This window comes from Amaranthus tricolor, chromosome 2 (genome assembly GCF_026212465.1).
Source record: "Amaranthus tricolor cultivar Red isolate AtriRed21 chromosome 2, ASM2621246v1, whole genome shotgun sequence".
Classification (NCBI taxonomy): Eukaryota; Viridiplantae; Streptophyta; class Magnoliopsida; order Caryophyllales; family Amaranthaceae; genus Amaranthus; species Amaranthus tricolor.
In genome coordinates this window covers 8,451,292-8,471,215 of record NC_080048.1, presented here as the reverse complement: position 1 = coordinate 8,471,215, position 19,924 = coordinate 8,451,292, and the positions used below count along the sequence as shown (strand labels likewise).

The 19,924-nt window shown below is 35.0% G+C and overlaps 1 protein-coding gene across 1 annotated transcript; it reads right to left on the bottom strand.

Moving 5' to 3' along the window:
* Positions 1-14,107: 14,107 nt before the first annotated feature.
* LOC130804631 (GDP-Man:Man(3)GlcNAc(2)-PP-Dol alpha-1,2-mannosyltransferase) lies at positions 14,108-18,853 on the bottom strand. Its single transcript, XM_057669147.1, has 7 exons — positions 18,408-18,853; positions 17,292-17,578; positions 16,315-16,501; positions 16,061-16,129; positions 15,768-15,961; positions 14,653-14,762; positions 14,108-14,549 (listed from the first exon to the last, which is right to left on the bottom strand). The coding sequence occupies exons 1-7, from the start codon at positions 18,699-18,701 to the stop codon at positions 14,311-14,313; spliced, it is 1,380 nt and encodes a 459-aa protein (XP_057525130.1). The 5' UTR covers positions 18,702-18,853; the 3' UTR covers positions 14,108-14,310.
* Between the last annotated feature and the right edge of the window lie 1,071 nt (positions 18,854-19,924).

Below are 19,924 nucleotides of genomic sequence, written 5' to 3'. Positions count from 1 at the left end.
ATTTGTCAAATGGCAAGCTTTTAAAGGGCAAGGCCCTTCATAAACTATTTGTGTTTGTAATTAAAAACTAATTGTCAAGTAGTGTTGTATTTCTAAGCTACTCGAATTGCTTCTATTAATTTACATCAATGCTTTTTACATTTTTTATTTACATATTTATTTATACATATTGAATGCTAGCTAGATATAAAGGTAACCTAAATATTTATGTACACAATAGTTACACTATGGACTATCTAAATTTACTACATCTTCAGCGGTGTTATTACCTTGTAGTGGTTGCAGCCCGTATATTCTATTCCAAAGCGAAATCCTGCTTTGAAATTCATTTCTAAATGTCTACAAGAATCGTCAGTTGCTTCTCTCCATAATCGCTGGATTGGCGACAGTGGAGATGAATCATCATTCATTAATAGTTGAACATAATGATCTCTATTCACTCAGCAAACATGTATAACTTTATTTACACTATGCACACCCGCTGCTCTCCTTAACGGAGAACTAAACAACTATAGTTTGTGTTGGACCTCTTGAGTTTTGATGATGACTACACTTTATTTAAGTGAACATGTTTTTAGAGATTGTGCAGGTTGATATCCGATTATGATTATGATCGTTGATAGTACCTATGCCTTAGCTTATGGAAACGTACATGTCAAAAGGTTTCAATTGATGTTAGGAGAAGTATATCGCTTGGGATGTAAAATGGAGACAGCAGATCTACTGTTCCCAAGTTGGATGTTCTAGCTAAACTGAAGTCTGGAGACAGCACACTGTTCCTGAGCTGAAGGTTGACTACATTGACTGAAAATTCTGATTATCATATTTTAATTATTATTTTTAGTTAATGTATTTTAAATTAAATTGTTGCAGTAATAATTTGTTAAAGATTAATTGGCAAATCGTTTTTATTGAATAAAATGGATTCACGTTTTAATTCGTTAAGATCCTTTATTTTAGGATCTATTTTTAGTAAATCATGGATTTGTTAAAAATAGAATTAACTAACTTTGAATTGGTCTTAGCAAATCTTTTCAGCCGGTCTTTATTCCTAAAAATTAGCAAACAATCATTCCCACTAAGATTAACCGTTTTCTAAATATAGCATGAAGTTCCAGCCATTAATTTGGGGAACAGGAATTACTACTGAAGAAACTGCTACTTTAGGGAACAGCGGTTATTAAGGGAACAACGGTTATTGTTTATGTACACGTGTGATTTGACTTAATCAAATCTTATGGAAATAACCGTGTGTTTGCTTAATCCACATTACTCCCATGATCTTTTGATAGTGGGATGATGGATTGGATTATTCCACTTTCTTAGGAATATTATTTTCTATAAATTGCAAGATAATTCCGGTTTTTTAAAAAAAAGAAAAGTAATCCAACGTTTTGTGCTTAAGTATTTTTCATACGTTTTTGTTGGATTTTACAAGAAATATTTTGTTCTTAAAATTGCCAATCAATTTATAATATTTTCTTGATGCAACTCTTTGATTTATTTTAGAGAATTTCTATCCTTTTTGTAAGGGTTTTTGAGAGTTTATGTAATTAGACTCGGGTGAGTCTAAGGGGGAAATTAGATAGCTTTGAGTGAAGCTAGAGAGGATTAGCTTGAATAGAAGCTAAGTTTGTTGCTTGGAGTAAAGCAATTAGAGAGAAGAGGAGTCGGCCTAGGTGTTACGCTTCGAGTGAAGCAAGGTGTTTATTGTGATTGTAACTAATTGCCTTAAACATAGTGAAGTTGTTAGAAATCCCAAGTGGTCGTGGTTTTTCCTTTTGTTTAGGCCCAAAAGGTTTCCACGTAAAAATTGTGTGTCTCTCTTAATATTTTGCTCTTAGTTTAAGCTTTATTTATTTTGAATAATTCCGCAAAAACAGGGCACAATCGCTTAAACTTGCAACAACAACAATTCACCCCCCCTCTTGTTGCTGTTCCCGTTCCTAATTGAATCAACAATTGGTATCAGAGCCCTGTTCCCAGAAGATCAGGAAACCCTGAGGGCAGATTCTGGTGTTCCCGAAAAATGTCAATTATGAACGAGCGAATGGAAGAAGGGTATTCGACTCAAAGACCGCCAATGTTCGATGGAAAATTCTATACATATTGGAAAAATAGGATGGAGATCTTCATTAAAGCGGAAAATTATCAAGTTTGGAGAGTCATAGAAATCGGAGATTTTGAGGTAACCACTACTAACTCCAACAATGAAATTGTTCCCAAACCTATAACCGAATATGAAAAAGAAGATTTTCAGAAAATGGAATTAAATGCTCTTGCTATAAAATTACTTCATTGTGGTCTTGGACCAAACGAGCATAATAGAATTATGGGGTGCAAATCCGCTAAGCAAATTTGGGACCTGCTTGCTGTTACCCATGAGGGAACAAGTGAAGTAAAACGGTCCAAAATTGATTTGTTAATGTCTAAATACGAGAGATTTGTTATGGAGCCAAGAGAAAGTATCCAAGAGATGTTCACTAGGTTCACCAACATAACAAACGAGCTTGTCTCTCTTGGAAGAATAATTCCCACTGATGAACAAGTAAGGAAGATCCTAAGGAGCCTTCCTCAAGATGAGCGCTGGAGGGCCAAGGTTACTGCTATACAAGAGTCCAAAGATTTTACTAAGTTCAATCTAGAGGAGCTGGCTGGTTCCCTAATGACGCATGAATTGCATTTGGGAACAGCAGACAGTTCCAGGAACAAGGGACTGGCTCTGGCAGCGGGGGAACAGGACGAATCAGAATGTGATGAGGAAGAGGCTGCTTTATTGGTACGAAAATTCAAGAAGTTCTTCAGGAACAGCAGGTATGCAAATCAAAGAAACAACAGAGAAAGAAGAACAAAAAATCTTGAATGCCACAAATGTGGAAGTACCGAACACTTCATCAAGGATTGCCCAACATGGAAGAATGAAAAGGGCAAGGGAAAGACAAGAGATTCAAGAAGACCGTTGAACAAAGAAAATTTCAACAAGACGGACTTTCGTAGGGCCATGATTGCTGCATGGGGAGAAACTGAAAGTGAGAATGAAACTATTGTTCCCGAAGAAGAGGAGACAGCTAACCTATGTCTCATGGCTACGCATAAAGGCAAGGAGAAGCAGGTAAATATTTCTAATTCATTTTCTGACCATTCATTTAATCTAAGTAAAAATGAATTAAAAGAGTTGTTAAAAGAGGCACAAGTTAAACTTGAAAATTGCAATGATAAGTGTCTCAAGTTAGAACAGGAACTTAAAGTAAGCAAAGACCATGTCTCATACATAAACACCTTTAGACATGATGTCCAAAACAGATTTTTCGGTTTGTTGGACCAAAATATAATCCTAAAGGAAAATATGGAGAGACTTAAGAAGGAAAATGTTATTCTTAATATTGAGCTATCACAATACAAATTGTTAGGCTTAAATAAAGAATTGATAAATGCATCTACTAAGGATTTGTGCAATGATTTTCAACATTTAGAGTTGAATCCGGAATCCAACCGTAACAACAATAATAATCTTGAATTAAATTCAAGAGAAAAAGGGAAAATCAAAATAACTCCCAAATGGATTCTAGATGCTAAAAGTAAGAAATCACAAGGCCTAAAATATTTTAAGAATAACAAAAGTAAGAAAGCTTACGTTAATCTTCCTAGAGACAGGTACTGTACCTTCTGTGGTAAAGCTGGCCATCTGAAGGAACAGTGCACCAAAAAGGAACAGTATACTGTCTCTAACAGAAACTATGTCTATAACATTCAAATTGATAAATATGATTCATGTAAGATCGACAAGGAACCCAAGAAAGTCTGGGTTCCTATAATTAACAATTAATTATCCTACAGGTCCAAGTGAGGGGGAACAGCTCATGGTATCTCGACAGTGGGTGTTCCAAGCATATGACGGGTGACAAATCTAAATTTCTCTCACTTGAAGCCTATGATGGGGGAACAGTAACCTTCGGTGACAATATGAAGGGTGAGATAATCGCCAAAGGAAAGGTTGGAAGGTCATGTTCCCACGCCATTGATAATGTATTTTTAGTCGAGAATTTGAAACACAACTTACTTAGCATTTCTCAATTTTGTGATAAGGGTAACTCTGTAAACTTTACTTCTGAAAAGTGCATTATTTCTAGGAATGACACTGGAGACATCATTCTTGAGGGAAACAGAAAAGGGAACACTTATGTAGTGAACCTGGACACTGTTCCCAGAAACAGTCTAACGTGTCTAAGTGTTATAGAAGACGACCCACTTCTTTGGCATAAGCGTCTAGGTCATGCTAGTTATTCATTGATTAATACATTAAGATCTAAAGACCTAGTTAGAGGACTACCATCTATAAAATTCCTTAAGGATGAAATATGTGATCCTTGTGCCAAAGGAAAACAAGTTAGGTCATCTTTTAAACCAAAGAATGTTGTGACCACCTCAAAAACGCTTGAATTATTACATATGGATTTGTGTGGACCTATGAGAATACAAAGCCGTAGTGGCAAGAGATATGTGTTTGTTATTGTTGATGATTATAGTAGATTTACATGGACTTTATTTTTAGTTAGTAAAGATGAAGCCTTTAATGAGTTTGTCTCTTTCGCTAACAAAATACAAAAATCTACCAATAATCAAATTGTTCACATAAGGTCAGATCATGGTAAAGAATTTGAAAATTCAAGCTTTATGTGTTATTGCAATGAACATGGAATAAGTCACAATTTTTCCGCCCCTAGAACACCACAACAAAATGGTGTTGTAGAGAGGAAAAATAGAACTTTAGAAGAAATGGCTAGAACTATGTTAATTGCTAGTGGTTTACCTAGAAATTTTTGGGCCGAGGCTGTTAATACTGCATGTTATATTTTAAATAGAGTATTGATAAGACCAATCACTTCTAAGACACCCTATGAACTGTTTAAAGGTGTTAAACCAAATATTGCCTATTTTCGTGTGTTTGGATGCAAATGTTTTGTACATGTTAATGGAAAACGGAATATAGGTAAATTTGATGAAAGAAGTGATGAAGCAGTATTTCTTGGCTACTCATCTCAAAGTAAGGCATATAGAGTCTATAACAAAAGAACAATGAGTGTGGAAGAATCCGTTCACATAATTTTCGATGAAACTAACTTTTTGTCAAGTGAACAGGATACAAATAATTTTAAGATAGGTCTTGCAAATTTAGAAGAAGATGATGAAGAATTGAAAGTGCATGATCAAGAAACAGCTGGTGAACAGCCGGTTCCAGCAGAAGCAGAAAGTACTGATCAAGTTCAGGAACTGCCAGAACATCAGGAACAGCAGACTGTTCCCAATCCAGCTGTTCCCACAGAAGAGCAAAACGATCCAGTAGCTGAACAGAATGTTAATCAAGCTGATGAACCAGAACATGCTACTGTTCCCACAAGACATTTTATGCCAAAACCTTGGAGATATCAAAAATACCATCCTCTTGATTTGATTGTAAGTGATTTGAATAAAGGAACACAAACTCGATCTCAAATGAGAAATTTTTGTGCACATTTTGCGTTCCTATCATCACTTGAACCCAAAAATCACGAAGAAGCTCTAAAGGATTCCGAATGGGTTGTAGCCATGCAAGATGAATTGAATGAATTTGAAAGGAACAAAGTATGGCATTTAGAACCCAAACCGAAACACAAAAAGGTAATTGGTTTGAAATGGGTATTTCGGAACAAACTAGATGAGCATGGAATAATTGTAAGAAACAAAGCAAGGCTCGTGGTCAAAGGGTACAATCAACAAGAAGGTATTGATTATACTGAGACATTTGCTCCAGTAGCAAGGTTAGAAGCTATTAGAATTTTAATTTCTTTTGCTGCATTTATGAACTTTAAATTATATCAAATGGATGTGAAATGTGCTTTCTTGAATGGTTTTCTTGATGAAGAAGTTTTTGTTGAACAACCACCTGGCTTTGAGAATACCTCGTGTCTTGATCATGTCTATAAGCTTGATAAAGCTCTTTATGGGTTGAAACAAGCTCCTAGGCAATGGTATGAAAGACTATCAAAATTTTTGATTCAAAATGACTTTATTAGAGGTAAAATTGATAAAACCTTATTCTTTAAGAATAAAGGTTCCAATATATTAGTTGTTCAAATATATGTTGATGATATTATTTTTGGTGCCACAAATGAATTGCTATGTAAAGAATTTGCTAACCTTATGAGCACTGAATTTGAAATGAGCATGATGGGAGAATTAAATTTCTTTCTTGGTTTGCAAATTAAACAAACTGCTAATGGTATCTTTATTCATCAACAAAAATATATAAAAGAACTTCTTAAGAAATATGGCATGAATAACGCTAAAACCAACCATACACCCATGGCTACTAATGTAAGATTAGATGAAGATACAAATGGAACAAATATTGACCAAACTATGTATAGAGGCATGATTGGATCTTTATTATATCTAACTGCTAGTAGACCCGATATTTCATTTAGTGTTGGTTTATGTGCAAGATTTCAATCTAACCCTAAAGAATCACATCTAACTGCAGTGAAACGTATTTTGAGATATCTAAAGGGAACAGATGATTTATCATTATTTTATCCTAAAAGTGATGTCTTTGATTTGAAAGGCTTTAGTGATGCAGATTATGCAGGAGATCTTGTTAATAGAAAAAGCACGTCAGGTATGGTACAATTTCTTGGCTCATGTTTAGTTTCATGGAGTTCCAAGAAACAAAACACTGTTGCATTATCAACCGCTGAAGCTGAGTACGTAGCAGCAGCAGCTTGCTGTTCCCAAATGTTATGGATAAAGCAGCAGCTAAGAGACTTTGGTATTAAGTATGCATGTGTTCCTATTTATTGCGATAATACCAGTGCCATATGCATATCCAAAGATCCAGTGCATCACTCACGAGTAAAGCACATCCATATTAGGCATCATTTTCTTAAGGATAATGTTGAAAATAAAAATATCATTGTTAAGCATGTAAACACTAACGAGCAAATAGCAGATATCATGACCAAACCGCTTCCAAGGGAACAGCATGAGAAAATGAGATTGGAACTTGGCATGATCAAGCTGCATTAAAGGAAGTATCATATATGATTCCTAGAGACAAAATGAAAATTGAAAATGATCAATCAACCACAATAATCTTGATTGAAAAATCAATTATCGAAAGGATCAGGTACGCATTTTTTAAAGGTATATACTTTGGATGTTCTCATGATTGCATGATTATTTTGATCTGACGGTAGTAGCACAATATTACCATTTTTCTTTTTAAAATTAAAAAGACAAACAAAAACAACAATTTTTTTTCCCAGCAGTTCTTTTAAGTAGGAGTTGAATCTCAACGTACTCCATTTTCACAATTCAAAATCAATTGTCTTGATTTGATAACTGCCTCAACACGTCACTTCATCCAATACAATTACTCCCTCTCGTCCCATCTTTCATTTCATCTTCACTAACCTTTCACGTTCACTCAACCCTAAACCGTCATTCCTTCCACTTCCATTTCACTCCGTCATTTTCCTTTGCTTTTCTCTCTAAAAACTTCAATGAAAACCAAGAATATGAAACCAAAAATGAAGCAACCTGTCCCTCTTCGAGTTATCTACCCACCTTCTCTCACTCACAAACCTAAGTCTTCATCAAAGGAACCAGAGGACACCCCTATGTCTCCGCAAACAAGTGGTAAAAGAACAAGAGAATCCAAGAAACCTTCAACCCACTCTACCAAGAAAATGAAGGTAACGCATTACTCAAATGCTGAAGAACTTTCTAAAGAAATGTCTGTAGGATTTGGTCTAGACAAAGAATGGTACGAATCTACAATCTTTCCTAAATTCCATGAAATTTTACAAACTCAAAAATGGGAATCACTTATGAGCGTATATTGCTGCAACCCCATTTACCCTGACATTATGCATGAGTTTATTTCTAATTTTGCTGTTCATGATGGAGTTTGTTCTAGTTCAATCAAAGATATTGATATTGAATTTGATAGTCTGACTTTAGGAGAGTGGTTAGGTGTTCCTGCTACTGGTTTTGATGTTTATCATGTTGGGTCTAAGATTGCGTTTTCTGGAAGAGATGAAAAAGATGTTTGGAGATGCTTGGGGGTTAGGCAAAAAAGGGGGAAAGTAAGTCACAATGTCCTGTCTCCTTTACATAAGTTGCTGTACAACATTGCTAGAAGGTTTATCTTGCCACGAAACTCAAAACGTAGTGAGGTAAGTCTTCGAGATGCAACCCTGATATACTGTATGGTGAACAACATAAAGATTAATTTTCCTTCCTTGATGATTTCTCATTTAAATGATTGTATAGCCAAACGTTGTATGGTTGGCTATGGTGGTTTGTTGTCATGGATTTTCTCAAAGTTTGGTGTTCCACTGGGTGATTATAGTTTTCCTATGGGTCCCAGCAATATGATAGGTGCAAAATGTTTGAGTAATTTGCGCCTTAAATTAAATGAGGAAGGGATTCTTGAAAATATTGTGGAACAGATTGAGATTGATTCTGATAATGAGGAACAGGAGGAAGAGGGGAAGGAAAAGGAGGAACAGGAGGAAGAGGAAGAGAAGGAAGAGAAGGAACAGGAGAAAAAGGAAGAAGAGGAGAAGGAGGAACAGGAGAAAGAAGGGGATGGAGTTAAGGAACAGGAGGTTGTTCCTTCTGAGGAAGAAGACCAGGGGGTGGAATCTAAGGTTTCTCTTGAAGAAGACTCTAGGGCTGAACCCAATAGTTTTCCCTCATCAAAGCCAACCACTCCACCAACTCATCATTTTCAATCACCACTACCTTCACCAACACCAAGATCACCATCACCATCATTTCACAAACACAGCTTTGATCAGGCAACCGTTCCTACTGCTCCCTTATATTCCATTCTTCTCAAGCTTGATGATTTGCAGGATCGCTTCTTCAAATTTCAAGATGAGATCCGTGTTTCCCTAGCCTCTTTAGCTGACCAGATGACTCAGATGGAGGCTCGTCTTGGCGCTAAATTGGATACAGTTGAGGTGGAAACGGAATATGTTGATGAAGATGCTCCTGCTTCATAGTTTCCCTTTTTATATTTTTCATTGCTGCTGTCTCTGTCTTTAAACAATTTCTTTCTTTTGGTACCAGCTGGGGTACAAATCTTTAACATTGTTAACATTGAACCTTTTTATGCTGCTACTATGTTAGGTTGGTTAATCTTTGCTTATCATGCTTGCATTCATTGTTATTGCTTTTTAATTTGTGCATCCTTATTCTCTCTTTGACTATAACTATATGTTTAGTGCTGTGGTTTGATTGCTTATCTTCTTTTTGAATGATGTCAAAAGGGGGAATATTTGGCACAAACTTAAATAATGCTTGAGTATGCTTAGTCTGATATACATTTATTCTGTTGAACATTAGGAACTGTGGCTATGCTCTGATATTCATGCTCTGATGCTCTGATGATTAATAAGTTTAGCTCAGTTTAGCTCTGATATACATACCGAGATACATACTTTGATTGTTATGATTTATATGCTCTGATGATTACTTGAATGCTATGATAAAAATTCTTACAGTGCTTTAAGTTTTGTTTGGTAAGATTTGTTTTGTTTTAGTTTTATTTGAAATCTTAAGTTATAAAAGTTCTTCCGATATTTTGATTATGCTTAAGTTATTTTAAGTAATTCTAATTAATAGAGTAATTTGTTTTTAATGTATGCTTGGTAAATTATATTGTCACGAGTTAATTTACTAAGTAATGTAGAGTTGTTTTGATCTCTAACATACTCTTCAACATTGGTTTACTCTATTTTTGTTTTTAAGTTTGTTTGAAAAGTTTGTCATCATCAAAAAGGGGGAATTTGTTGGACCTCTTGAGTTTTGATGATGACTACACTTTATTTAAGTGAACATGTTTTTAGAGATTGTGCAGGTTGATATCCGATTATGATTATGATCGTTGATAGTACCTATGCCTTAGCTTATGGAAACGTACATGTCAAAAGGTTTCAATTGATGTTAGGAGAAGTATATCGCTTGGGATGTAAAATGGAGACAGCAGATCTACTGTTCCCAAGTTGGATGTTCTAGCTAAACTGAAGTCTGGAGACAGCACACTGTTCCTGAGCTGAAGGTTGACTACATTGACTGAAAATTCTGATTATCATATTTTAATTATTATTTTTAGTTAATGTATTTTAAATTAAATTGTTGCAGTAATAATTTGTTAAAGATTAATTGGCAAATCGTTTTTATTGAATAAAATGGATTCACGTTTTAATTCGTTAAGATCCTTTATTTTAGGATCTATTTTTAGTAAATCATGGATTTGTTAAAAATAGAATTAACTAACTTTGAATTGGTCTTAGCAAATCTTTTCAGCCGGTCTTTATTCCTAAAAATTAGCAAACAATCATTCCCACTAAGATTAACCGTTTTCTAAATATAGCATGAAGTTCCAGCCATTAATTTGGGGAACAGGAATTACTACTGAAGAAACTGCTACTTTAGGGAACAGCGGTTATTAAGGGAACAACGGTTATTGTTTATGTACACGTGTGATTTGACTTAATCAAATCTTATGGAAATAACCGTGTGTTTGCTTAATCCACATTACTCCCATGATCTTTTGATAGTGGGATGATGGATTGGATTATTCCACTTTCTTAGGAATATTATTTTCTATAAATTGCAAGATAATTCCGGTTTTTTAAAAAAAAGAAAAGTAATCCAACGTTTTGTGCTTAAGTATTTTTCATACGTTTTTGTTGGATTTTACAAGAAATATTTTGTTCTTAAAATTGCCAATCAATTTATAATATTTTCTTGATGCAACTCTTTGATTTATTTTAGAGAATTTCTATCCTTTTTGTAAGGGTTTTTGAGAGTTTATGTAATTAGACTCGGGTGAGTCTAAGGGGGAAATTAGATAGCTTTGAGTGAAGCTAGAGAGGATTAGCTTGAATAGAAGCTAAGTTTGTTGCTTGGAGTAAAGCAATTAGAGAGAAGAGGAGTCGGCCTAGGTGTTACGCTTCGAGTGAAGCAAGGTGTTTATTGTGATTGTAACTAATTGCCTTAAACATAGTGAAGTTGTTAGAAATCCCAAGTGGTCGTGGTTTTTCCTTTTGTTTAGGCCCAAAAGGTTTCCACGTAAAAATTGTGTGTCTCTCTTAATATTTTGCTCTTAGTTTAAGCTTTATTTATTTTGAATAATTCCGCAAAAACAGGGCACAATCGCTTAAACTTGCAACAACAACAATTCACCCCCCCTCTTGTTGCTGTTCCCGTTCCTAATTGAATCAACAGTTTGGATTACCGTCAGCAGAACCATAATACGCAATGCCAATGTTAAGAAACTTTGCTGCAGAGTACAATCCCATCAGTGCTTCCAACCAGTGAATAAACAGTGCAGGTCCTTGCTATGTGAACCAATACTGAATATAGCATTATCTAGCATCTCTGCCGATAGATACAAACGTAGGTATTGGTCTCTGTTCATTTGCATTTCCATACACATTGCGCGTCGTAAAAGAGGCCATGCCTCCTCGCCTCCCAACTCTGTGACAGAAATAGCTCTAAATCCACAGCTACCATCGCCTATAACATCAATCCAATCAAACAAATAAGGAGTAAGAATATGCGGGATGTGATTGGGCCATGGAAAGAGTGAAAAATCACGACCTGCTGAACCATCTGTAATTATAAAAAAAAAGGTTAGTAATATTCAATTGTAATAAACTAATGTGAATAACAGAAAAGAAAGTCAGGTACCAGATAAGTTGAAACTAAAGTTAATTCCAACTAACGATTGTGTTGATCGAGCACTAGATCTACCATTAGATCTCCCGCGTGATGAAGATCTCGATCTGTAACCCCTAGAGGACGATCTGTTGTACTCAAAAGCGCTTTTGTTTCTCCTGAGGGTTTTGCTTGTCGTTTGTCTTCCCTTTCTCGGTGGACTTGCATATAGCTCAGGTATATCAGCACCATCAGGATGTAATTCATCTTCAAGTACCTGCGACATGCGTCGTACAATTGCAGGATCGGCTTTTAACACTTCATCAACCAACAGTTGAAAGTACTCTTTGTCATCGATGTTTGCATGCCGTACTCCTTCATTGGTGTTAGCTTCTACCTCTATGTACGTTAAAGTTCTCCAGAATAGATGAATGTCATCCAAATACAATGAACCTTGTGACCTGATCGAAAAATAAAAATAACAAGCACATGGCAATTCATGAGTGATTTGAAGTGCAAAACCGCATTTGTCAAATACATAATCACCCAACTTTAACATATGGTTATGCCTAAGCAGCAATTGTTCCAAGAAAAAAATGGATACATGGCGATATAACGGCCTCAAGAAATTATATCGCAAAGACCTTGAAATAGAATTCATGGATTCCTGTAGCGCTTGTTGGATCCTCGATTGCTGATTTGTTATCAGTGTATGTGCCCTTTTAAACAGGGTATCAAATGAGCTATTACTGCTACCAAGATAGTACTTGAAAGACGAGTATTGCCTTTCAACTTTGCTGGTAGTCTAGTTACCCATGTGTAAACAGTCATTGGTCCATGCACGCACAAATTTCTCTTTGTGTGAAATCCATGTTCCAGCCAAATATCGAACGACCTTTCTGTTCCTTGTCGACCAGGTAGCCACAATCGACTCCCATCTGTTTTCAAATTCAGCGAGCGTAGAACTGTTAACCAAGGGGTTCCATCTAGTTTTCCTGAATATCTGGCCTTGTTGATTTCTTTTCCCACCACACAATTTGTCCACCATGTTCTCTACATCATTGGCAATATGCCATACGCATAATAAATGTCGCACATCTACATTAAAAAGAAGATTGAATGTAATTAAGATATATTCAATAAATAGAACGACAATAATTAATCAACACAACCTTTTTACCTGGGAAGACATCACGAATAGTTGCAGATAAACCCTCGTCTCGATCACTTATAATTACGCTAGGAGTCTGAGCACTGCCAAAAATATCTCTCAATCCCTCCAACACCTAGGGATATGACACAACCGCCTCATCTCGCATCAAACAAAACGCAACCAAGAAGTTGTGATTGGTTGGCGTCATTCCAATTACTTCACAAAGCGGCCACTTTTGTTTATTTGTTTTGTACGTTGTATCTATCAACACAATATAGGGCCACAAACATTAATAATAAAAATATTTATTATTAAATAAAAAATAATTTACTTTAATAACTAAAATTATACTAAATTAAAATAAAATAATTTAAATAATAATAAAATACAAAATAATTTAAATAAATTACTACAACATAAATTGTAAATTAAATAATTGTAAATTACTACAACATAAATTATAAGTTACTAGAATAATTTTAATAAAAAATAAAAAATTATTTAAATAATTTAAATAATAATAATATAAATTATAAAATAAAATAATTTACTACAACATAATAATAATAATAAAATAAAAAATTATTTAAATAAAAAAGAGAAATAAAAAAATAAAAAAACATAAAATAAAATAAAGGATCACTCGCACGCGACCCAACCGTGGTCCAGTCCCACGTTTCCTGCAACCCATCCGCGGCTCAGTTGCATGCGACTGCTGTTCGTCATTTTTAAAAAAAAAAAATCGAATCGATTGAATTACTTACCGAATCGTATTCATGTTCATTAAGGTTCGCCATTGTAAATCGATTTGAAGTTTGAGCTTCCTTTAATTCAGAGAGTTTTTAGAGACATGCTAGAGTTTTTGACTTCGTAAATTAAGCAGGAGCAATATTGAAAATTTAATATATAAGGATTGGCGATAAAATGAAAAAAGTCACGAAGTTTAATAATATGCTATTGTTATATTGTTGTACCATTGAAAATTTACTTGAAAGTTGAAACAATGCCTGATAAACTAATCTAATGACCAATGGTAAAGAAGTCTATACCAACATTACCCCATAGAAAATTAGATGCATTTATATTTCACAATTCACTTCATATCAATATTGTAAAAATCGATAATCATGATTATCATAGCGATCGAGGGTTTTTTCTTTTACCCTTGTGACACAAGTCCGATTATCACCACGTATAAAAAGAGTAATTACCTACCTCCTTAGCCTATAAGGTTTCACTAGCCTACCCGATAAAATATTGTACCAATTAATTGGCAAATTATGTTACAGGTGCAGCTACAAAACGTCAAAACCCATTGTTTACTTTCATGTTAGGGGTACATCTACAAGTGTGTAAAACTTCAACTGTATCATGTAGTTTTTTCTCATCTACCTCAAATCTATTTGACTAAATGGCAAGTACAAAAAGAGAAAAGATATTTGTTTAAACTAAGATTGATGTAGAATTGGTCGAACGGCAGCTTTAAAATCGTTGTAAAACTTCTGCTCGGAAAATCTGCCCGCCCGCTTCCTTGCAGCAGCTGCCATCTCAAGTCTTTTAGTCTCTGGCATTGTCAAAACTTCGACTATAGCTTCCGAATACTCTTCCTCTGTTTGTGCAAGAAATCCCGTTCTTTGTCCATCTTCCTCCAACACAATGTCCATCTGCGGACCAGCTGAGTTGTGGGCTGAAAAGAGAAAATAGAGATCAATTGAAGGTGTATACACAGAAGATGTTTCCTCGTACAAAATTATGCCGAGAATAAACAATTGTTTCACCCGAATGCTTACCGATTGGAATAGCACCAGCGGCCATGAATTCCACAACACTTATGCCAAAATGCTCATCTGTCATTGTATGAATCCCTGCAACTGCAGCTCCCAAAAGTTTAACCAAGTCCCTGCACATTCAGCGGGATGTAATAAACATTCCTCTTCGGTCTTCATGTGTTAAATTAGCTAGTGCGGATTCAATATATTCCATACCATGCAACGTAAGTGGGGTTTGGGGGTTCATTGTATGCAACCTTGCCTTATTAGTGATAACAAAGAGGTTGTTTCTGATTGACTCCTGCTAGTAAATACCATCATCAAATTCATATAAATAAAAAGAATGCACATGATTTAATGAACCACATTAATATAGTCCATTATAATCCGAAACCAACGAACTATAAATCTTTAGCTCCATCGAATTAAGGGACATTGTGCCAACCCCCCATCTCATATTAAAGGATACTCCCACCGTCCCACTCAATTTGCGTCATTTGTCATTTTGGTCTGTCCCACTTAATTTGCATCATTTTTATTTTTGGACAATGGCACATCACTTCCTTTTAATCTCATCCATACATTTTAACTCTCTTTTAATTTCATCCACACAATTCATTATCTCTTCATTTATTACTTATCCACCTTTTTCTTAAAAAACACCAATTTTCTCTTTGATTCAAACCAAACAAGACAAAGCGAGTATGATACAAATGAAGTCAAGAATCTTCATAAGAGTTGCCCCATTCCCACATTCTCCTCATCAGTCTAAAGGTATATGCGAAACCATAGCTAGTTTAGGTAACATACTTATCCGTACATCCGTAAACATTAATACATGAATACAACATCTCAGCACCCAATGTCATCAAGTGACACCCACCCAGGCTTCAATTTGGCAAACAACAGTGAGAATGAAATCAAATTTTGGGTCTAAGTTGAAGTTCAAAATCTTTATACCCACCGTAATGCGTCAGTATATACAGCACGAGTACATTGGTGCAATGAAGATTCCATGTAACATATAGTGGATTAAGAATGTAACCTACTACATGTATACCTCGCATAATATATGAAGATCCTAAACAAATATACAGAGTTCTGGAACTTGAATTATGTTTTCATAAACTGCATACCTGTACATGATATTTTTGTGGAACTCCACATCCTTTTCCACCTTCAGCTCAACTGCCATTTCTTTCAACTTCTGTAGTCTATTTTCGTCCGCATTGTTGCGACAACTACCCACGAGCTGAAGCTTAGGTCTAGAAAGACCAGGACCAATCTTACTAATAGCTTTTGCGAAAGCCTGTAGTTGAAGAGGATGTGCCTGGAACAAGCAGAGAATAAACATAACCAGAGTCACAACGGCACAAGAATGATAACCGCAGTAATACGTTAATTCAAATTGTTATATACAAATGCCCACCTTCTCAGGACGAAACTGAGCCACCGATATAATAGTTGGCACATTTGTCGGTCTTTCCAATGGTAGAGCCTGGCAAAGGTAAGAATAATATGAAAACCAGGAAGCCTAACTTTATAATTACATAAGCTAAATAGTCAAATCAGAAAATTCAAGAATCATAAGTCATTTATGATTCATGCCGCTCAATGTCCGAGAGCAGAAGCAAGCATAAAAACATTCAATTACAGCCAACAGAAGAATCTTGGATGACTAACCTGCAGGCTAGAAGTATCACAAGGCGGATAAACTCTCTTTGTACGGTCAGGAATTCTCCAAAGGTTCACAATATGAGACCGGGTCCATGAGGAATTTACCATGACTATGTGAGCAAAAGAGCCAACAAATCCGTACAACCAACTGAAAATTGTATAGTAAATTATTTTGCACCTTGATAGCCAAACACTGCAATAGACAAACATTTGAGAGTTTTAACATTGGATCAATCTGAAGGAGCTTTAGTTATCTTCGGATGCAATTCTTTTTTTACTTTCTTCTTTTTTCTTGTTTAAAAAAGAGAGATAGAGAGGGAGAAGGGGAATGATTAGAAAAGAAGATGGAAGTCATCTAACTCCTAGATCACACGTCAGGGAACGGGAATCAGAATGATTTGGAGTCGCAGCACCTTGCATTAGAGCACCCAAAGTTTTCCCTTCGAAGCCAATTAATTTCCCCATTATGAAAGAAACCATATGAACCAAAGAACAAATTGTGTATCAGCTATAGCAGCCAATTAAATTCAACATATACATCATTTAGTGATACCGACATGCATCCTGCATTGAAGGTTTACAAAAGGAAGGGTCTAACAAAACATTTCCTAGCACAATTTTTCTCTTTGGCACTAACGGCCCGTTTGGTAATCAGTACTAAATGGTGGAAAGAGTAATGGACATTTAATGTAATTTTGGTATGAATATTTATTGACAAGTTTAATGGTCATGCTTATTCTCCTTCAACAATCTCATTTTCTTCACAAAATTCATTCCGATGCATTACCATTTGAATATTGGTATTCGGAAGTAATGGAACATTGTGAGCAAAAAAGCTTTTTTATGATCAAACTTTCATTACCATGGGAATGACATAATACATGCCATGAAAATTTACACTACAAATTATTCTCATTCCCACCATGTAAGTGTTTATCTAGATTGAAAATACACAGCTAACAGTGCGAAAATAGAAAACAAACCTTCGGGCAATCAAGTCATCGTTGTTATACAATGCACTCCTATCACGAACACGAGACACCATATCCGAACTGATGGTAGGATAATGAGTATAGCTTATAACATAGCAGCCAAAAAGCCTGGCTAGTGGGTAAGTAAAAGCATAACCACTTGTATCGAAATAATACAAAGGTGTAAGCTTGCACAGAGCTTCCCAAGAGAGAAAGACTGAACCAAGGCTCTGACCGATCATAGTGAAGCGAGGATATGTTGTGTCCTCAATCCATTTTCTTCTATTTAGATACACAACCTAACATACAGAATCAGAATTAACTCAATGATCAACGTTTGATTACGAGGCAACATAGAAAGCATGATACGGTAACTAATACATTGCCAAAACTTCTAAGTTCGCTTTGCCAACTCGGGTCTTTATGAGTTTAGCCCTGCAGTTCAGTTATTTCAATACACCGTTAAACAACACAACGGAATGAATACAGGAACTAAGTTATGAATGCATATCCAAGCGGAATAGCGATAACACTTTTGTTGAGCTGTGCAGCTTGGCTTCATGTTCTCTATTATACTGGACTAAGAACCAATATGACAATGACATTGCCATTGCATTGGTGGCATAGCTGTTGATATATTGTCCCACAATGAAGTGCATTAAATCTTATCAAACCAACCCAATTTCACAAATTTCATAGCATCATCACATCCGATTGTAGGAGCAAATCAACTATAGGGCAATGATAAATCCTAATCCTAAAACATGAAAATGTGCTTCAGATGATTTTCCAATTTCCATGGAATAGCAAAAATCACCTCCTAAAACTAGCTCAAAATAACCTCTTACATTAAGGGGACACAAAAGACCAAAGATAAGCAAATTTAAGAAATACAAACATTCTCAGAAGATAAAAAGGGGGCTTATTTGCCTAACAACCAATCTTAAATCCCAGAAAACATCTTATAAAAAACCCTTAAATCATCACCTATAATCAACCAAAAAAAATACACCCACATCAATACAAAAGCAATCAACAAAAGAAAATCAAATATTACCAAAATTAAGCAATCCAATCCCTCAAAAAAATTAGATTAAAATTTTTGGCAGAATAAAATTTTTGGCAAACCTTAGGTGGGAAAGCTAAATGGATCCCAAAACGATCAGTAGCTCGAGACATTAAACTTTGAGGAGAAGCATCATGATCTCCAGTGTAAATAAAAAAATCAAGTTGAGGTTTTTCATCTTGAATAGCTTTGACTGCACACCACAACACTCTTTCTCCTCCACCTCCATCGTTTGTGTATGGATGAAAAAACCCAATTGCATTTTTCAAGTTTTGCCTTCCTTTGATTACTTTTGAGCACAATCTCACGAAAAAACACAACAATAAAGATGGGATAATGAGATAAATTATGGGCATTTGATAAATTTTGTTGATGCCCTCCCTCTTGTTAGCTTGTTGTATTTATTTGGGAAGAAAGTCGAAATAGGGTTGTTTTAGTCGACGGTATTCTTTGTGAGAATGGTGACTTTCCGGTTGTTTTAGTCGACGGTGTGATTCCTTGATCCGGTCTACGATCGTTCAAAATAGACTTAATGATATGATAATTTATCCAATATTGAAACCGTACTCGACTTAATCCGACTTTAAAATGAATTTAAAATAATGTAAAAATCAATGTGGATACAAAATCCGATTTTAAACTGACTTGAAGCACTTAACCCGAAATTAACTCGATGACCGAATGAACACTTCTAATCCAGTCATACTAAAAAAATGACTTTGGAATCGATTCTTGTCCGAGTTAAACCAATATTTTAAAATCAAAACTCACTTGATTCTCTTTTATCCACCTCATCCAAAAAATGACTTAATGGATTGTTTGGCAAATGAGATTTCAAGAAGGAAATAAGTCTTTATCTTTAAAAAAGTCTATATTTATTTGTTTAAAGGGAATGAGGATAGAAATTAGATTAAAAAATGAAAAAGTCCCCAAGAAAAAATGTCTGAGGAAGGGTGTTATTTTAGTTGAGTCTTTCATTCTTATGTGTTTCTTCTATGTTCCTAACATGACATATAAGGTATAAGACTTTTTTTTTTCTTTAAAGTCTTATTTTAAAAGTCTCACATTAAAGTCTCACAAGTTCTATATCGTTGTGCCAACACCCCTTAAATTTAAAAAGTTAGAAAAGCTAAGAGTAGAAAACAAAAAAAATTCTCTTTTAACGCAGTCTCACTACTGAATAGTTTTTAATTGGGCAAATATTGTTCGACCATATTTTAATCACTTCAAAAAAATATTTAGCATAAATCAATTTTAAGCAGTAGTTTCAATCAACAATACAAATAAATCTTATTTGTATTTATGAACTTGGTCTTTATGAAGATTTTTATTTCAATTATTTATTAAACAAACAATAAAAATAAGGGAAATTTGCAAAGAAACATTTTTTAAAACCCTTTTTTTGTAAAGAAACACCTTTTATAATTTTTTTTTGTAAAGAAACACTTTTAAGAGACTTTTTTAAAAAAAAAACACCTTAAATCAGTTTCCGGTGACTTTTGTCAACTTTCCGGCGTTGACTATGCCATTCGTCAACTTTCCGGCGTTGACTTTTGTTTTTATTTTTATTTTTATATTT